General features: G+C 48.7%; 1 protein-coding gene across 1 annotated transcript in view; it reads left to right on the top strand.

Annotated features, from left to right (window-relative positions):
* Positions 1-419: 419 nt before the first annotated feature.
* LOC126542979 (diacylglycerol kinase delta) overlaps positions 420-15498 on the top strand; it is a 430642-nt gene continuing 415563 nt past the window's right edge. The window contains exon 1 of the mRNA XM_050190110.3: positions 420-643. Within this exon, the coding sequence (XP_050046067.1) occupies positions 464-643 (180 nt within the window). The 5' untranslated portion in view covers positions 420-463. The remainder of the gene's footprint in view (positions 644-15498) is intronic.

Below are 15498 nucleotides of genomic sequence, written 5' to 3'. Positions count from 1 at the left end.
GACTCATGTAGCTATTATCTCACATGCATACCTTCTTCCTGTTTTCATCATCATCATTATCATTTCTCTCTCTCTCTCTCTTTTTATGCTCTTTCATTCTCCTCCTCTGCAGAGTAGAAAGGCATGCAAGCGTGGGCCGACCGCCTTGCCTTTCCTATAATAAATTTCTTGAAATCTCTCTATCATTCTCGACCCCTGTAACTTCTCTCTCTCTCTGTAATCTGAGTTTCAGTTGAAAAGAATTATCCACTTTCATGTTACTCGGCAGAATTAAGGCGACAGCTGCCTCACGTGTGCAAAAAACACCACTGTTTGTCGTGCGTCGTCTGCTGCGCAGCGAAGTTTCGCGTCGAGCGCGGGCGTGTTCGCGATCGCAACGCCACCGCCAACACCGCCACCTCGGAGGCGAGTTTGCACGAGCCGAGCAGACGACGGGCAAAGAGGAGTTAGTCGCGGGGGGAACATGGCGTCGGGAGCCGATGTTGCTGTCGGGGATTCTGAAAACGACAAGCAACGCGGCGGTTCTGGCGAAAAGTGCGGCTCGGACCCGGCCACGGAGGACTCCTCCGAAAGCGACGGCGACGCCCAATCGACCAAGGCATTCCACCGGCGAATTTCCACCTCAAAAGCCATCAAAAACGGGGTAAGGCCGCGCTCGGCGCTTACGCTCATGCGTTACACCCGTTTGTAATTCGTACGTTGTACGCCGCCCGCACCTGCAAGCACCGTTCCGATCACGGCCGTCATTACCTTGCGGTCGCCTTCCCAAATCTTCCCGGATGCGGTACTCTGCAACGGCTGTTGCATGCAACCCGGACGCGCTAAGCGGTCTCGCGTCAGCAAGTACCGCGGTGTGGTTTTCGTTTGACGCGTGGTGTTGACGGCCGCTCCTGCAAAGCGTTCGCTCGCGCAACTTTCTACGACGCTTTTGCCCCTCGAGTATCCGCGCAGCCGGCGCACTGTCTGCATGCACTGTCCGCATGCGCTCGTTTGCTGCAAACGCCAGCGAGCGAGTGAACAGCATCATGTGCGTCCCGGATAAAAACGTCAACCGCCGGGCCGCTCCCATGCTGCCGTTGCTCGAAGTCGGCCGCTGTTTACACTGCACAGTTTCTCTTCGTCCCTGGAACTTTCGCCTGCCTGCGCGGCTTCTTGTGCCGTGCACGTTTCGGTGCACTCGTTGTGTTTTCTTTTGCTCGAGACGGGTAGCGCTTGATAAGCAGGCGGTTTAGGTCAGCGGCGCGTGAGAGCTCGCGTCGGCGTGTTTGATCGAACGCTTGGAGGCGCGGCCCGGGAGAGTCGGCAGCACGCTCGCCTTCGCTCCGCTGCCGGCGTGGTGCGGCGCGGTTTACGAACTACTCGCGGCGCTTCAAGTTCTACGGCCTCGTTCGTGATCATCTCCCACTGTCTAAGCGCCTTTTGTTGTGCTCCTATTTCCGCGATTGATGCAGCTGTGCAACGCCGTCAGAGCGGATGCGATGTCGGCACAACGCAACCTTGCGCTGGTTCTCAATTGCAAACGAAGTAAATGAACACAGGTGTTCGTAAAAGCCGCAATGTATTAGCCGTAATGATCACCTAGTTTCTAGAAATATATATGCGTTCCCATTTGTGGTGGCACGAATGCAAGCATGTCGTTCACTGCTGCAAATTCGCAGTAAACGTGAGCAGCGATTAGCCGTATGTGTTACAAGCAAGAACTGCAAATGCCGCCACCGCACTGAAAGTTGAAATTGTCAACAGATTCGAGTTTACTATAATGTAGAGCTTCAGTTCTTTGAACTCGAATCATTTATTTCAAAATGTTTTAGAATTATTATCTTCCGTATATGGCGCCACGATACCACTTACCTCTCAATTTCTTATTCTTCTATGCTTCTTCCAGTTTCCTACAACACTAGATCCTGATATATATTATGCGTACAATTGCGCAGCGACTGCGAGCTGGTAATTGTGTCTAGTTGGAGAGCGTATATAAAACAACTGCGGTACTGCTTACTTTCCAAATTAATGTATGCAAACACAGAACCAAAATGAGCTTGACGAGTATATTCCCATCGTGCTGGAGTGCAGGGAATAAACTTTGCGCGAGCGGTGACGTAAGTTGCGTTGCAGATTTCCGCAGGAAATTGGTAACACTCAGACAATTAACACTTCTGTGTTAAAAAAAAAAGAAAAAAAGGTACGAGACTTGCTCGATAAGCAACTTATTCGATGTGAAGAAGGGAAACGTGGGAAAGGATACAATACAATACAATGCAATACAATACAAGTGCACTAAGACAACGAATACATAGTTGTCAAGCTGTTTGATGAAAAGGCAAAATAGTCCCTGACAAAGCTTCAAAAACCCTTCCTACTAGGTGGCACACCACTCAGTGGGGCAAATGACAAAGCTAGTAAATAAAAAATAAAAAATAAATGGAACCATGAGAGAAAAAACAAACAAAAAGAAACATACAAACACAGCGAGCAAGCCGTTAAACTCGTGTTACAGTCACGTACTGGTGCAAAACCTATTATTAACACAGGAAAGGAGGCCATAGAAGCAATACACGAAAAACAGAAATGCACATTCTAAGTCGATGTAAAAAAAAAAAGGTAAATAGTGAAAAATAAGATCAAACACTTTACACTGGAAGGAAAACACTCGTAGTGCTCGTAGTGTTGTGTTCACGAAAGGGGGAGGACAAAAGATACGTGGTGATACTTTGATTTTTTTTTTTTTTTTTAAGTTTGCCTGACATGTTTTCCACCATCATAGGTGTGACGACCGTATTACGGCTTAGGAAATCCGGTATCAGATAGGTTATTTTTTCAGTGCCATAATTAGTACGTATTTTCTCCTTGTGATAATTTTTTGTGCTGGAAGTCATAACGGTGTTCCCTATGGAGTTAGGTAGATAAATATGAATCTGAGTTTTCATTTTATTATAAGTAACAATTAAGGACTTTCTTTTAAAGACGTCGTTAACACCGAATATTTCGTGTTTACTGAATAGTGGGGCGATGTGACAAAGGTACGATGTGTTTGCAATTACACATAAAATTCTTTTCGATAATAATAACAGGATAGGTAAGTTGGTTTTGGTTGAAGTTCCCCACGCAAGAAGGGATTAATTCAAACGGGAGTGTACAAGCGTGTAGTACAACTGCTTTTTGGGCCACACGGGAAATAAGTGTCTGAATCTAGAAATTGTTCCAATGGAACGTGATATAGTAGATCGAACTTCATTTATGTGAGGTGACCAGTTAGCATTTTCTTGGGGCAGCACGCCAAGAACACTGTATGTAGTAACGCGCTCAGTTACAAGACTAAGAAATTGACAGTTACCGGATTGGAAAGGGGCTTGCTGCGTGGATTAAAAATAGCGATTTAGTTTTTTTCGCATTTAATTCGTTTATTTATTTGTAGCCAGATTGTCAAGCCTTCAAGCAATCTAGTAGCTTCACTCTGTAGCGCGATCAGGTCTACTCTAAAAAAATAAAAAATAAAAATTTGTGTCGTCAGCATGAATTAAAATGCAGGGTGTATAGGGTATATTAATAATGCCATTTATATACAATAAAGATCAAAGCGGGTCTAGAATGAAATCTTACGGCACACCATATTTAACGTTACCTGATTTAGCGCGTTTGATTTTAGGGTACTGAACGCGTCTTTTTAAGTAGCTATTGATTAATTCGAAAGGAATTCCCCTAATACCATACATTCATAGTTTGTCATATAAAATATCGTGTTTTACAGAGTCAAATTCTTTTTTTTTTTTAATCTAGAAATAACCCGAATGTAAGTAATTTCGGCTCAGTGTTATTAATTATTTTATTCTTAATTAATAACAACGCCTGTTCTGTCGAGTTTTTCTTTTGAAAACCGCAATGTTTTCAACAATAATCTTCTTTGAATTGCAGAAGTTGACTAGTCTGTCGTTGATAATTTCCTCGAAATCTTTAGAAAAGATTGGCAAAATTGAGATGGATCTGTAATTGTTGAAGTCGTTTGGATCACCTTTTTTTTACTGACATCCTACAGTTTACTGACATCCTACCAACCTTTATTTCATCAGGAAAGATACTTGTAGACAGTATTAGATTACTAATGTCAGACAGTGGTTTGCAAGCACGAGGGCGAATCAGAATGTGTTTGCCCCTATGTTTCTTTTAGAAAAATTACGGCTGTAAATGCGAGGCCAACATATCCGTTCCCAGCGGTTTCTTTCTTGGACATGGCGTACCATTTATTGGGAGTTCGAGAATGTTATTTCTATCATTCTTTGATGTCAGGATATTAAATGTTTGCCACACTTTTTTCGAGTCATGTATATTAGAAAATTTTTGCTCATAATACGTGGCGCATGCCGGATTAATGTCAGATGCTAGTTTGTTCCTGATGTTAAGTCGTTCTGAATATTATATACGCCTAGTTTCTATGAAAAGGGTAAAGAGGTTGTCTCGGTGTCCTATTCTCTTTAAAAGTGTGCTTTTTATTGCAAGGTTTTACATTGCAATTACATCTTTTTTTATTTGAGTGATGGGAAATACGGTCAAATAAGATTCTATAAAGTTTGTTAATGAGTAAGCTGTATGTAGTCGTGGAGCCGTTGGCTTGCAGTACGTTCTCCTAGTCGATTACAGAAGCTCAACTCTGAAAAACTGCTATGCCAGCATTACCTATTTTCCTGTATGTAATGGTTGTACATGGCTATGACATGGACTGCAACTTGGCTGTTGGAAAAATAATAAGTACGGGCGAGTGGTCGCCAATAGAGGAGACCAAGACACCCGCTTCTAATGTGTTCGTGTCAGAATTTATAAAACAGGGGTCAAGCAAAGATTGACACATTGCCATGATCCTTGTCGGTTGGTTGTTCCTTTGATAATGGCGTATACATAAAGAAAGGTCAAGAAGCTTTTGTTTGCTGGGCTCCAAAGACATCACATCAATGTTGAGGTCACCACGGAGAACAACAGGCATGTGAAGTAGCGTACAGTATTCTAGCACACTTTCTAGTTACTCGATCAAGGCGCTAACTGAACGGGTGGAGGCCGGTACACGAGTATTACTGTAGTGATGAGACGCCGAATCACGATGTATTTGTAACGATCATTTATCAGATAGCGTTCAGAAATGACGTTGAAATGTACATTGCTTCTTACGTAAATGGCAATACCGCCTCCTTTCTTAATTTTTTCGAGATAGAGGACTGCAGTTGTGTCCGGTGAAATTTACAGGGTAGCAGTTGTCCGAAACCACGTTTCAGGGAAAGCCAGAATGTCAAGCCAGTGTTCTAATGAATCCATGAGCATTTCTGTTATAATACTCTTGTGCACTAAACTTTGCACATTTAAGTTAAACAGGAAAACATTATTGCATGGCGTCTTGCAGCGCTTGAAAGACTCTCAAGGTTGTAATAGCTTCCCATCGTACCTGCCACGCTAAAAAAAAAAAAAAAAAACCGGGAGGAAAAATGAGCTAGCTTGCGGAATTTTCTCATGATCGTCCGTTGTGTTCATTCTGATGACGCGGTCACGGGGCTGCGACGTACGAACATTTTGCCATTTTTCACCCATGAAAACTGGTACTCTTTTTCCTCTACGCATCCTCCAGAACAGCTATTTGTTCTGCGCAGTAAGGTTTTTGTTCATGAAGATTTCTGTTCTTGCTTTCCTTAGTTCCGATCTCTTTTCGTGCCAAGCGTCCCTGATGCGGCGGGATGAAAGACGGACAGACACGGGAGCCGTCATGTACTCTTCTCTACCGTCTGCCTTATCAAACGAATGCCTAACATTCAGCCGTTGCGCAGCTTCAATGTCCCTTGCTGAAAGCTGTGACAGCTTGAGGACATTTGCTACAAGGCAATTAAGTTTCTGAAGCAAATTTTTTTCTGCATGATGCCGCCTGCTATATCGGTCCGGTGTGTTGATTTATTGCTTCAGTTGCTCGACAATTTTTGCTTCTTCGCTTGTGCATCGAGCCTTCCCGCACGCCTGTTCGGATCGGACATATGGGCGTTTTTTTTTTTATTTCTAACAACACTTGCATTGAATTCTCAGTGAAATCTATAGCACATTTGATGCTGTGAATAGCGTCTATTTTTATTTCATTGTCATCAGCGAACCTAGTTTGAGATTAATGTCTGCAGTTCCATCCGCCACGTTGAGATTCTCTCGAGGTGTCAGAACTGCTTCGAGCCTCGGCGGTTCGGCAAGTAGGACATTTCCCTAGTTTTTTCTTTTTTGGGTGGCAGCTGACTTTTTCTTTTTGTACGTAGGCTCATTTACTCCTGTGCAGGTGCCCAAGTGATAACTAAAATTAAACTCGCAACAAGTGATACGCATCCCTACGTCGGGAATGCTATCATGACAAGCCATGCCCGTGTCAACCATTCGCAAAAGCTGACTGGCTTATGAGTGACAGTTTAAAGAAGTACACTTTGAAATAATTCAGCAGAAGTGGTACTCAAATTCACATTCAAGTTTCCAAACTTAAGAATGTGTGCGGAAAAACCAGAAACCAACTGGCGAAATCACTTGATCATCTTATCGGACGGCGAAAGGTGTGCTCACCGCTGCTGAGCGTGTGTCGGCCGTTACCCGGTGAAGCGGCGGTATTTCGTAGAGACGGGCCGTGACGTAGGATCCAAGTTGGCGATTTGTCGTTCTGCGATTGTATTCCAAACATATTCCACTGTACAATGGTGCCAAAAAGCATAGTATGCGCGCCGCTGGCAAAATTTAGGTTAGTTGCCTGGCCGGGGCCGTGAGAAAAAGCCTTCGATATAGGACTCCCTTTCTCAATGCTTAAGGCGTTCTGCTGCTGCAGCACGAGGTCGCGGGTTCAGTTCTCGGCAGCGTGGGCCGCATACATATGCGTTACGGTGAAATGCAAACGTTCACACAGAAGCTCCTCTGGGAGTTGTCTAAGTATTGTTACGTTTCGCCTACAACGCGCGGTAATGCCGGCGCGGATGCAACGGACGCCGGGGCTTTGTTCAAAGCGGCGGACATTTTGGCCCGTCCGACGCCGCCGCGACGCCTACCCGCCAAGCGTGTCCAGGCGTGTTTCAGTGCCACGTGTCTTCGTGTGTGCGTGTGTGTGTGTGTGCCCTCGCTTGTCAAAGCGCGGCAGCCGGGGAGCGGAGTTCCCCGAATGAGGAGCCTGGACGTCTCTCGGCTCAACTGTTCGCGCCGTCGTGTGGGTGAGGGTTGGCGATGCGTCACTGCACTCGGTTCAGCAGGTCTCTCGGCCCGACAGTTCGCGCCGTCGTGGGCTCATGCTCCGCCGTCCCGTGACCTTCATCCCGTGACCTTCCCTCCTTCCCTTTTGGACCGCGACGCCGAGAGTATAAGAGCAGCTGCCCCCGGACGCCAGGAGAGAGGCTCCGATTTGTACTGTTGAGTTACGTGCTCTCCCGTCTCTCCACTTCGGTCGACCTGACCGGCCGCTCTTTTGCTATGTTAGAATAAACAAGTTGTTCTGTTACCAGTCTTCTCATGCTTTGCCGGGACCTTCGGATGCTTCCAGTGCCCCAGGCCGCCAGGCCAACGCTACCCTTGGGGCTTGCGACCCATTGGCAATAACGGGCGTCAGCACCGAGACCCCAACAACTCGTGCCAGCGGTGCGATTCCAACATCTGGTTGCCAGCGGTGGGATCGCGACAACGGAGGCCAGCAGCGAAGAGATGCGGTTGACTGTATGCTGAGCAGCACAACGACCATCCGGGAGCAGTGCAACGAGCCCTGTGTGATGACTGGTTGCCTGCAGCGGAACGACTGCGCTGAAGTCTTGGCTGCGAGGTTTGGTGAGTGCGGGACTTTCTTCCTCTGAGTTTTGCCAGGCTTTTGTTAGTGTTAGAAACAGAGCTGGTAATTGTGGTTGTCGTTGCTACCGGGTTAGTTTGCGGCAAGACAATAGTAGGCAGTAGAGAAAGCAGCATTCAGAGCAGCCATGGATTTGAAGTCGTTGCGCAAACCGAAATTGCTGGAGCTTGCGAGAGAGTTGGGTCTGGATGTCTCAGACAAACTCAGAAAACCAGAACTGCTAAGGGCTATTCTTGAGTTAGAAGCTGAGGATGACGAGCTGTCGGAATGCCTTGAGACCATTGAGGAGAGGGAGACGGCAAAAAGACAGGAGCGTGAACTTAAAGAACAGAAAGAGAAAGAAAAAGAAGAGCGCGACCGTCAACACGCGTTGGAAATGAAGCGTCTCGAGTTAGAGATGGAACGCGCTCGTAATGGAAGTCAGGCACACGGTGCAGGAGAACGAGTATTGTTCAAAATGACTGACCTGATGCGGCCGTTTAAGCTTGGAGAGGACATTGGTTTGTTCCTGGTTAACTTTGAGCGAACGTGCGAGAAGCAGGGGTTCTCTCGGGAAACGTGGCCACAGCGCTTGCTCACTTTGTTACCCGGCGAGGCGGCCGACGTAGTCGCTCGCTTGGAGAGAGAGGAGGCAGAGGATTTCGACAAAGTGAAATCGAGTCTGCTAAAAAAGTACCGGCTGTCAGCGGAGGCGTTCCGTCGGAAGTTTCGGGAAAATGAGAAAGGCAGAAGTGAGTCATATACAGAGTTTGCGTACAGGCTTATGTCAAACATGCAGGAGTGGCTCAAAGAAGAGAAAGCGTTTGGTGACCACGAGAAAGTTCTGCAGTGTTTCGGGCTAGAACAGTTTTATAGTCGGTTACCTGAGAACGTGCGGTACTGGGTCTTGGATAGGCCAGACGTTAGTACGGTGGCTAGAGCCGCTGAGTTAGCCGAGGAGTTTGTGACGCGTCGGGCTCGTGGAGCTAAGGACGGTCAAAAGGGTGAATTTGGCTCCAAGTTTGAGAGGCCAAAGTTCACGCCCATGAGAGCAAAGGGGGACACACGTAGTGCGGATGCGAGTGAAAGCAGTCCGACCGAACGTAAGGAGACGGCGGCAACCGAAGCCGAACGCAGAAAGCGGTTCGAGATGAGGCAAGCGCGCGTTTGTTATACGTGCCAGAAGCCGGGTCACTTTTCGGCGCAGTGTCCGACCGAACGTAAGGAGACGGCGGCAGCCGAAGCCGAACGCAGAAAGCGGTTCGAGGCGAGGCAAGCGCGCCTGTGTTATACGTGCCAGAAGCCGGGTCACTTTTCGGCGCAGTGCCCAGAAACAAAACCAAAAGTCGTGTTTTTTTCATTAGGCAGCACTGACGAGAACATCAAGCTTCTCGAGCCTTACATGCGAGACCTCCTCGTGAACGGGAAAGAGTGCCGAGTGCTTCGCGATACCGCAGCTACGATGGATGTAGTTCATCCCTCTTACGTAGAACCCGATATGTTCACGGGCGAGTGCGCATGGATCAAGCAAGCAGTGGAAGCTCATAGCGTGTGTCTGCCGGTAGCAAAAGTGCTTATTGAAGGACCTTGCGGAGCACTTGAGACGGAGGCCGCAGTGTCATCTATGCTGCCCCCCCAGTACCCGTACCTATTTTCAAACAGGTCCGATCACCTCCTGCGCGAGAAGGGGCTTTTGTTTGGTGAGGCTAGCGTTCAGGCCTTAACCAGATCGAAGGTTCGGGAGCTCGCTGCAAAGGCGGTAGTTGCGGGGCCGACGTTGTTGAACGATGAGAAAGGGTCAGAGGCGCAGCAAGCTGGTATTCAGAGCACGCCCGAACGGGATAAAATTGAGCCTGTAGCGTTAAAGGCACCAGATACTGGAGAGGAAATTCCCGATGCGGGAAAGTTAGAAGAGCTTCCGGTCGAGCTTCCGGGACTAGGCTCAGTGACAAACAGGAAAGACACCGATCAAGTCATTAGTGACTTAATAAGTAAAGCATCGCTGTCGCCTGAGCAGAAAACAGAACTACACCAGCTCTTACAAGAGTTTCAAGGTCTGTTCTCTGAGAGGCCTGGTAGGACTTCTGTCCTTACTCATGACATAGAACTTACCTCCCCAGAGCCAGTACGATCCAAGGCGTACCGGGTGTCACCCCGCCAGAGCGATATTATGGAGGCTGAGGTAAAGAAAATGCTACAGCTCGGTGTTATTGAAGCGGGTGAGAGTGATTATACCTCCCCTTTGATTTTAGTTGAGGTACCGGGCAAGGAACCTCGTCCTTGCGTCGACTACCGCAGGCTTAATTCCATCACTAAGGATCAAATTTATCCGATCCCTAACATCGAGGAGCGCCTTGAGAGAGTGAGTAGCGCTCAGTTTATTTCCACCCTAGATCTTGTCAGGGGTTATTGGCAGGTTCCACTTACAGAAGAGGCTAGTAGGTATGCGGCGTTCATTTCACCAATGGGGACATTCCGTCCTAAAGTTTTGAGTTTTGGTTTGAAAAACGCGCCATACTGCTTTTCAAGCCTCATGGATAAAGTGTTGCGGGGACAGCAAGAATTCGCTTTACCGTATTTAGACGACGTAGCGATATTCTCCGCATCCTGGCCGGAACATATGGCGCACTTGCGGGCAGTGCTAACCCGCCTGCGCGATGCGGGCTTGACAGTCAAGGCTCCCAAGTGCCAGTTAGCACAGGCCGAGGTTGTCTACCTCGGACACGTGATTGGTCGGGGTCGTCGCCGCCCCTCTGAAATAAAGGTGGCCGCTGTGCGAGACTTCCCGCAACCGCGTACGAAGACCGATATTCGGTCGTTCTTAGGTGTCGCCGGCTACTATCAGAGGTACATCCCCAGGTACTCTGATATCGCGGCTCCCTTGACGGATGCTCTAAGAAAGACAGAGCCGCAAACAGTCGTCTGGGATGAGACGAAGGAAAGAGCTTTTAGCGCCCTAAAGAGCGCCCTAACAAGCCAACCTGTGCTACGATCGCCCGACTACACAAAAGGGTTCGTTGTTCAGTGTGATGCTAGTGAGCGAGGCATGGGCGTTGTACTGTGCCAACGGGAAAATGGAGAAGTAGAACACCCCGTCCTGTATGCTAGTCGTAAGCTGACCAGTCGTGAGCAGGCGTATAGCGCCACCGAGAAAGAGTGTGCGTGTATCGTGTGGGCCGTTCAGAAATTGTCATGTTACCTAGCTGGCTCGAGGTTTATCATTGAAACGGATCACTGCCCTCTCCAATGGCTGCAGACCATCTCTCCCAAAAATGGCCGCCTCCTGCGCTGGAGCCTCGCTTTGCAACAATATTCCTTTGAGGTGCGTTACAAAAAGGGGAGTCTCAACGGTAACGCCGATGGCTTAAGTCGAAGCCCCTAACGTGGGAATCAGCCTCAAAATTGCTTGTTACTGATGTTTTTCTTCCTGAGGCAGGATTTTTTTTAACCTATTGCTTTTGTGTAGTGTTTCAAAGTGATGATGTGCTTTCTAGTGCAATTTTCCGATTTGTGGACGCGTTCTGAGTGCTGCTAAACTACTGTAAGGAACTAGGCAGCAGTAAAAAGGGGGAAAGAGCCTGGCAGGGCTTAGTGAGGGTTGTGCCGTGCTTGCTGACTGAGCGGTTGACTTTTGGCGTAGTTCTAACGCTTGCCGGAAACGAGAACAAAAATGTCAACTCTCCCGAAGTCACTTTGCAGTGTCCTGTGTGCTCCTGAACGTGAGAACGAGGCCTTCTCTGTGCGCTGCGCTCAAGAAACGCCAAAGGACGCCCGACTTCGGTTATGAGCATCATCGAGCGACATCCCTCCGGACAGCGGATGCAGTCCCCTGACCATCGGGATCTCCTTCCCCCGGCGGGGCGGTCTGTTACGTTTCGCCTACAACGCGCGGTAATGCCGGCGCGGATGCAACGGACGCCGGGGCTTTGTTCAAAGCGGCGGACATTTTGGCCCGTCCGACGCCGCCGCGACGCCTACCCGCCAAGCGTGTCCAGGCGTGTTTCAGTGCCACGTGTCTTCGTGTGTGCGTGTGTGTGTGTGTGCCCTCGCTTGTCAAAGCGCGGCAGCCGGGGAGCGGAGTTCCCCGAATGAGGAGCCTGGACGTCTCTCGGCTCAACTGTTCGCGCCGTCGTGTGGGTGAGGGTTGGCGATGCGTCACTACACTCGGTTCAGCAGGTCTCTCGGCCCGACAGTTCGCGCCGTCGTGGGCTCATGCTCCGCCGTCCCGTGACCTTCATCCCGTGACCTTCCCTCCTTCCCTTTTGGACCGCGACGCCGAGAGTATAAGAGCAGCTGCCCCCGGACGCCAGGAGAGAGGCTCCGATTTGTACTGTTGAGTTACGTGCTCTCCCGTCTCTCCACTTCGGTCGACCTGACCGGCCGCTCTTTTGCTATGTTAGAATAAACAAGTTGTTCTGTTACCAGTCTTCTCATGCTTTGCCGGGACCTTCGGATGCTTCCAGTGCCCCAGGCCGCCAGGCCAACGCTACCCTTGGGGCTTGCGACCCATTGGCAATAACGGGCGTCAGCACCGAGACCCCAACAACTCGTGCCAGCGGTGCGATTCCAACAGTATGCATAACCGTTGTGCCACTTGCTAATCTCCACGCAGCCCGGTGTCATTGTCAATGCTACGAAACTTGATCCGACCCTCCGTGGTTGCTTAGTGGCTATGGTGTTTGCCTGCTACGCACGAGGTCGCAGGATCGAATCCCGGCCACGGCGGCCGCATTTCGATGGGGGCGAATTGCGAAAACACCCGTGTACTTAGATTTAGGTGCACGTTAAAGAACCCCAGGTGGTCCAAATTACCGGAGTCCTCCACTACGGCGTGCCTCATAATGAGAAAGTGGTTTTGGCATGTAAAACCTCATAATTTTTTGTTAAACTTGATCCGACCAGTATATAAACGACAGCGCTACGGACCGCGGTGCAAGGTGATTCGATGACGTAAGCGAATACCTGCAGGTGGCGGCGCCAGGTGCGCTGATGGCGTTCCTGTTATTATAAGCCGTCATCGCTCTTTAGCGCCTTATCCATCGGCGTCGAACCATTATCAACCGTGATGAGCAGTACTCCGGCGACGGCGGCGTATAGCGCGGCCGCGCGGACCGTATCTTGAAAGCGATCTGCGATGGCGACAAAGTTCCGCCGACTGCTGATAGCTTCGTGCGCGCTTTGTTATCTTCGCTTAGTTCGCGTTGCAGTGAGAGGCAGCACGAAGGTGAATTCGCTCGCGGCTGCGGGCCCTATATTGAAAGCAATCGTCTGTCGTGACGGACGGATGGACTGGTTTCTTCGTTTTGTGGGCATACAAATGCTTACGCATTTAAAACCCGCATTTACCGACCGTGCTACGGGTGCACGTTTAAAACCCAGTGACATCATAATCTAAAACACCCGTCTCTCCAACTGCATGCGATATTTCGCGTGGCTCTTTTGTTGCTTCGGAACGTTAAACTTGATCAACTCAGCCTGCATTTTCTCAAGCTTTCTTAGCTCACTTGCGTGCCGATGGTGACGAAATTTCCGCTGCACGCTCCCGCAAGAATCCGAGACGTAGTCGAAACACTGTGTGTTAGAAATTCTGGGCAGGGCTTTCGCTGTTCTTTAAAGATACCCTGGACGGTCTTGCCGACTGACGGAGCCTGGTAAATGTAGCGACGGTGCTGCCAACTCAGTGTGCTGTATTATCCGTTGATTGATAACCAAAAAATCCCTACATTGCGTAAAAAATCCCCAAAATTTGACGACGTTATGCTTCACGGGGCCGCAGAGCTTTGTGCGCGTTTCTGTTAATTCACATCTTCATATTTATTGCTGAATGGTAAATTGGTTTCTTTTTACTCGGCTCACCATGCTCGTCGCCGTCCGTTCCACAAGTTGCCCTTTGGTAATGCGTCTGCTGTGCGCACCTGGAACCATGAACGCATGAGGTGCTGTGAAAGCGGAAATCTCGTAAACTGCCGAGCATGCGTTCTCGAGCGCGAGAAGATAAAACTGGCCAAGCTTCAGAAGCTTCGCTTTTTCACGTGCTGTGCAGTAGCTGTAATACTCAGTCGCGATAATTCTTCGCCATCTTTCGTGAAGAGGAGCAAATAATGGTTTCCAAAACGAAGCATATGTGGCTTTTTGTTCAAAAAGAGACGCTATGTTACTAGATCCGCTTCAATTACGGGGCCCCGGCTCATATGGCCGCCAAGAGAACGGCGACACCATCTCCACCCTCTCCTATTAGGATGCCAGAATTGAAAGAAGTCGCGACTGACTATAGCGCGGCTAGTTCCAGCGACAGCTACCTGCATGCTACCCCGGGCGGGCTGCTCCACCTCCACTGGTATAATGCTAGCGAGTTGAGAAGCAGCTGGTGCCAGTAACATTGCTAAAGTTTGCGTGACTACTTATGAATATGCATATCGGGGTAAATGTCGAGATAACTGCATCTTTAAAAATCTCTCGATACTTCGTGAAAGACGCCAAGTACCTAAACAGGCCCGAAAACCCCTAGACCTAGGGATAAATAACTACAGTTTGCATCACTGAACAATAACTAGTGCAGCGAGAGAGAAAAACAATAGCTGCAATAACGAGTTGCAGCAGTGTGTTATAAGCAGAAGCCCGCAGATTTTCAACGCGTTTGCTCTGTGCATAACAGCATTTTTACGAGTCAAGGTTGCCGTTAGTTAAACGAAAAAAAAGTATAGATCTTAGTGTGAGGCGTAATGCGCGTGTCGTTTACATGGAAACTTAAAAATAGACGTCCGCACGCCAAGTTTCATTCTAGACGCCAGCGCTCGTTTCTCCCCTGGCGGAACGATTTCACCTCCCACGGGTGTACGTTTCCGCCGCTTCCCTTCAAGGCCGCGCGCGCGCTTAGTTCGCGCTGCACGCGAAACGTCTTTTGTTTGCAACGGCGCCTCTTCGGATGACTGGAAATTATTATTGTGTTGTTGACTGCCACATCAGCAATGTAAACACGAAAGGGTCGATGCCACCAGTGAATATCTGCCAATTCACAAGAGAATGGTACGAAAAAAGCAGACAACAGTCATGGATTACGGTGGTGCGCCGAACAAAGTAAACAATTGGCAAACGAAGCGATCTCGTTCATTGATCACTCGTGACTGTGTGGCGGTTTTTACATGTAATCCACATGAATTTTATGATTACTGGGTATATAATCCTTTTATTCAAATACAAAATTTCAGTTGTTCGACCAGCGCTTGTCCTGTCTTCTTTCTCGTGTTTCGTTTGTGTGTGCGCTGCCCAAGAATGGAAACCACTTCTGTTGTATGCGCTAGCAGTGGCCGCAGTTTACGCGTGCCGAGAAATTGAATATGTGCACGATGCATTGAACATGACCGGAGTTCATTCCCGCATCACCACTGCACCGATCGATCGAGTGACTGGACGATACACGACCGCGTCTTGGTCGCGCCGGCATTGCTGAAGCAGAAATGATTATTAATACTTTCAACTTCCGTCTCTTGAGCACTGTTACAAAATGGCCAAGCTATTTACATCGCTGCCTCTATTCTATATAGTAGGGGCGTACTAGTTAAAGTTGTGTGCGCATGTCGTACTTGTGCTATGCGGCGATATATTTTACTTCCGCACAGTGTCGATGGAAGTTCGTTGTCGCCAACAGAGACAACACGGATTTGTAGCAAACACTTTGTGGGAAACTGCTAAAATGA

Source organism: Dermacentor andersoni, chromosome 2 (assembly GCF_023375885.2).
Source record: "Dermacentor andersoni chromosome 2, qqDerAnde1_hic_scaffold, whole genome shotgun sequence".
NCBI lineage: Eukaryota > Metazoa > Arthropoda > Arachnida > Ixodida > Ixodidae > Dermacentor > Dermacentor andersoni.
This window is presented reverse-complemented; position numbering and strand designations above follow the sequence as displayed.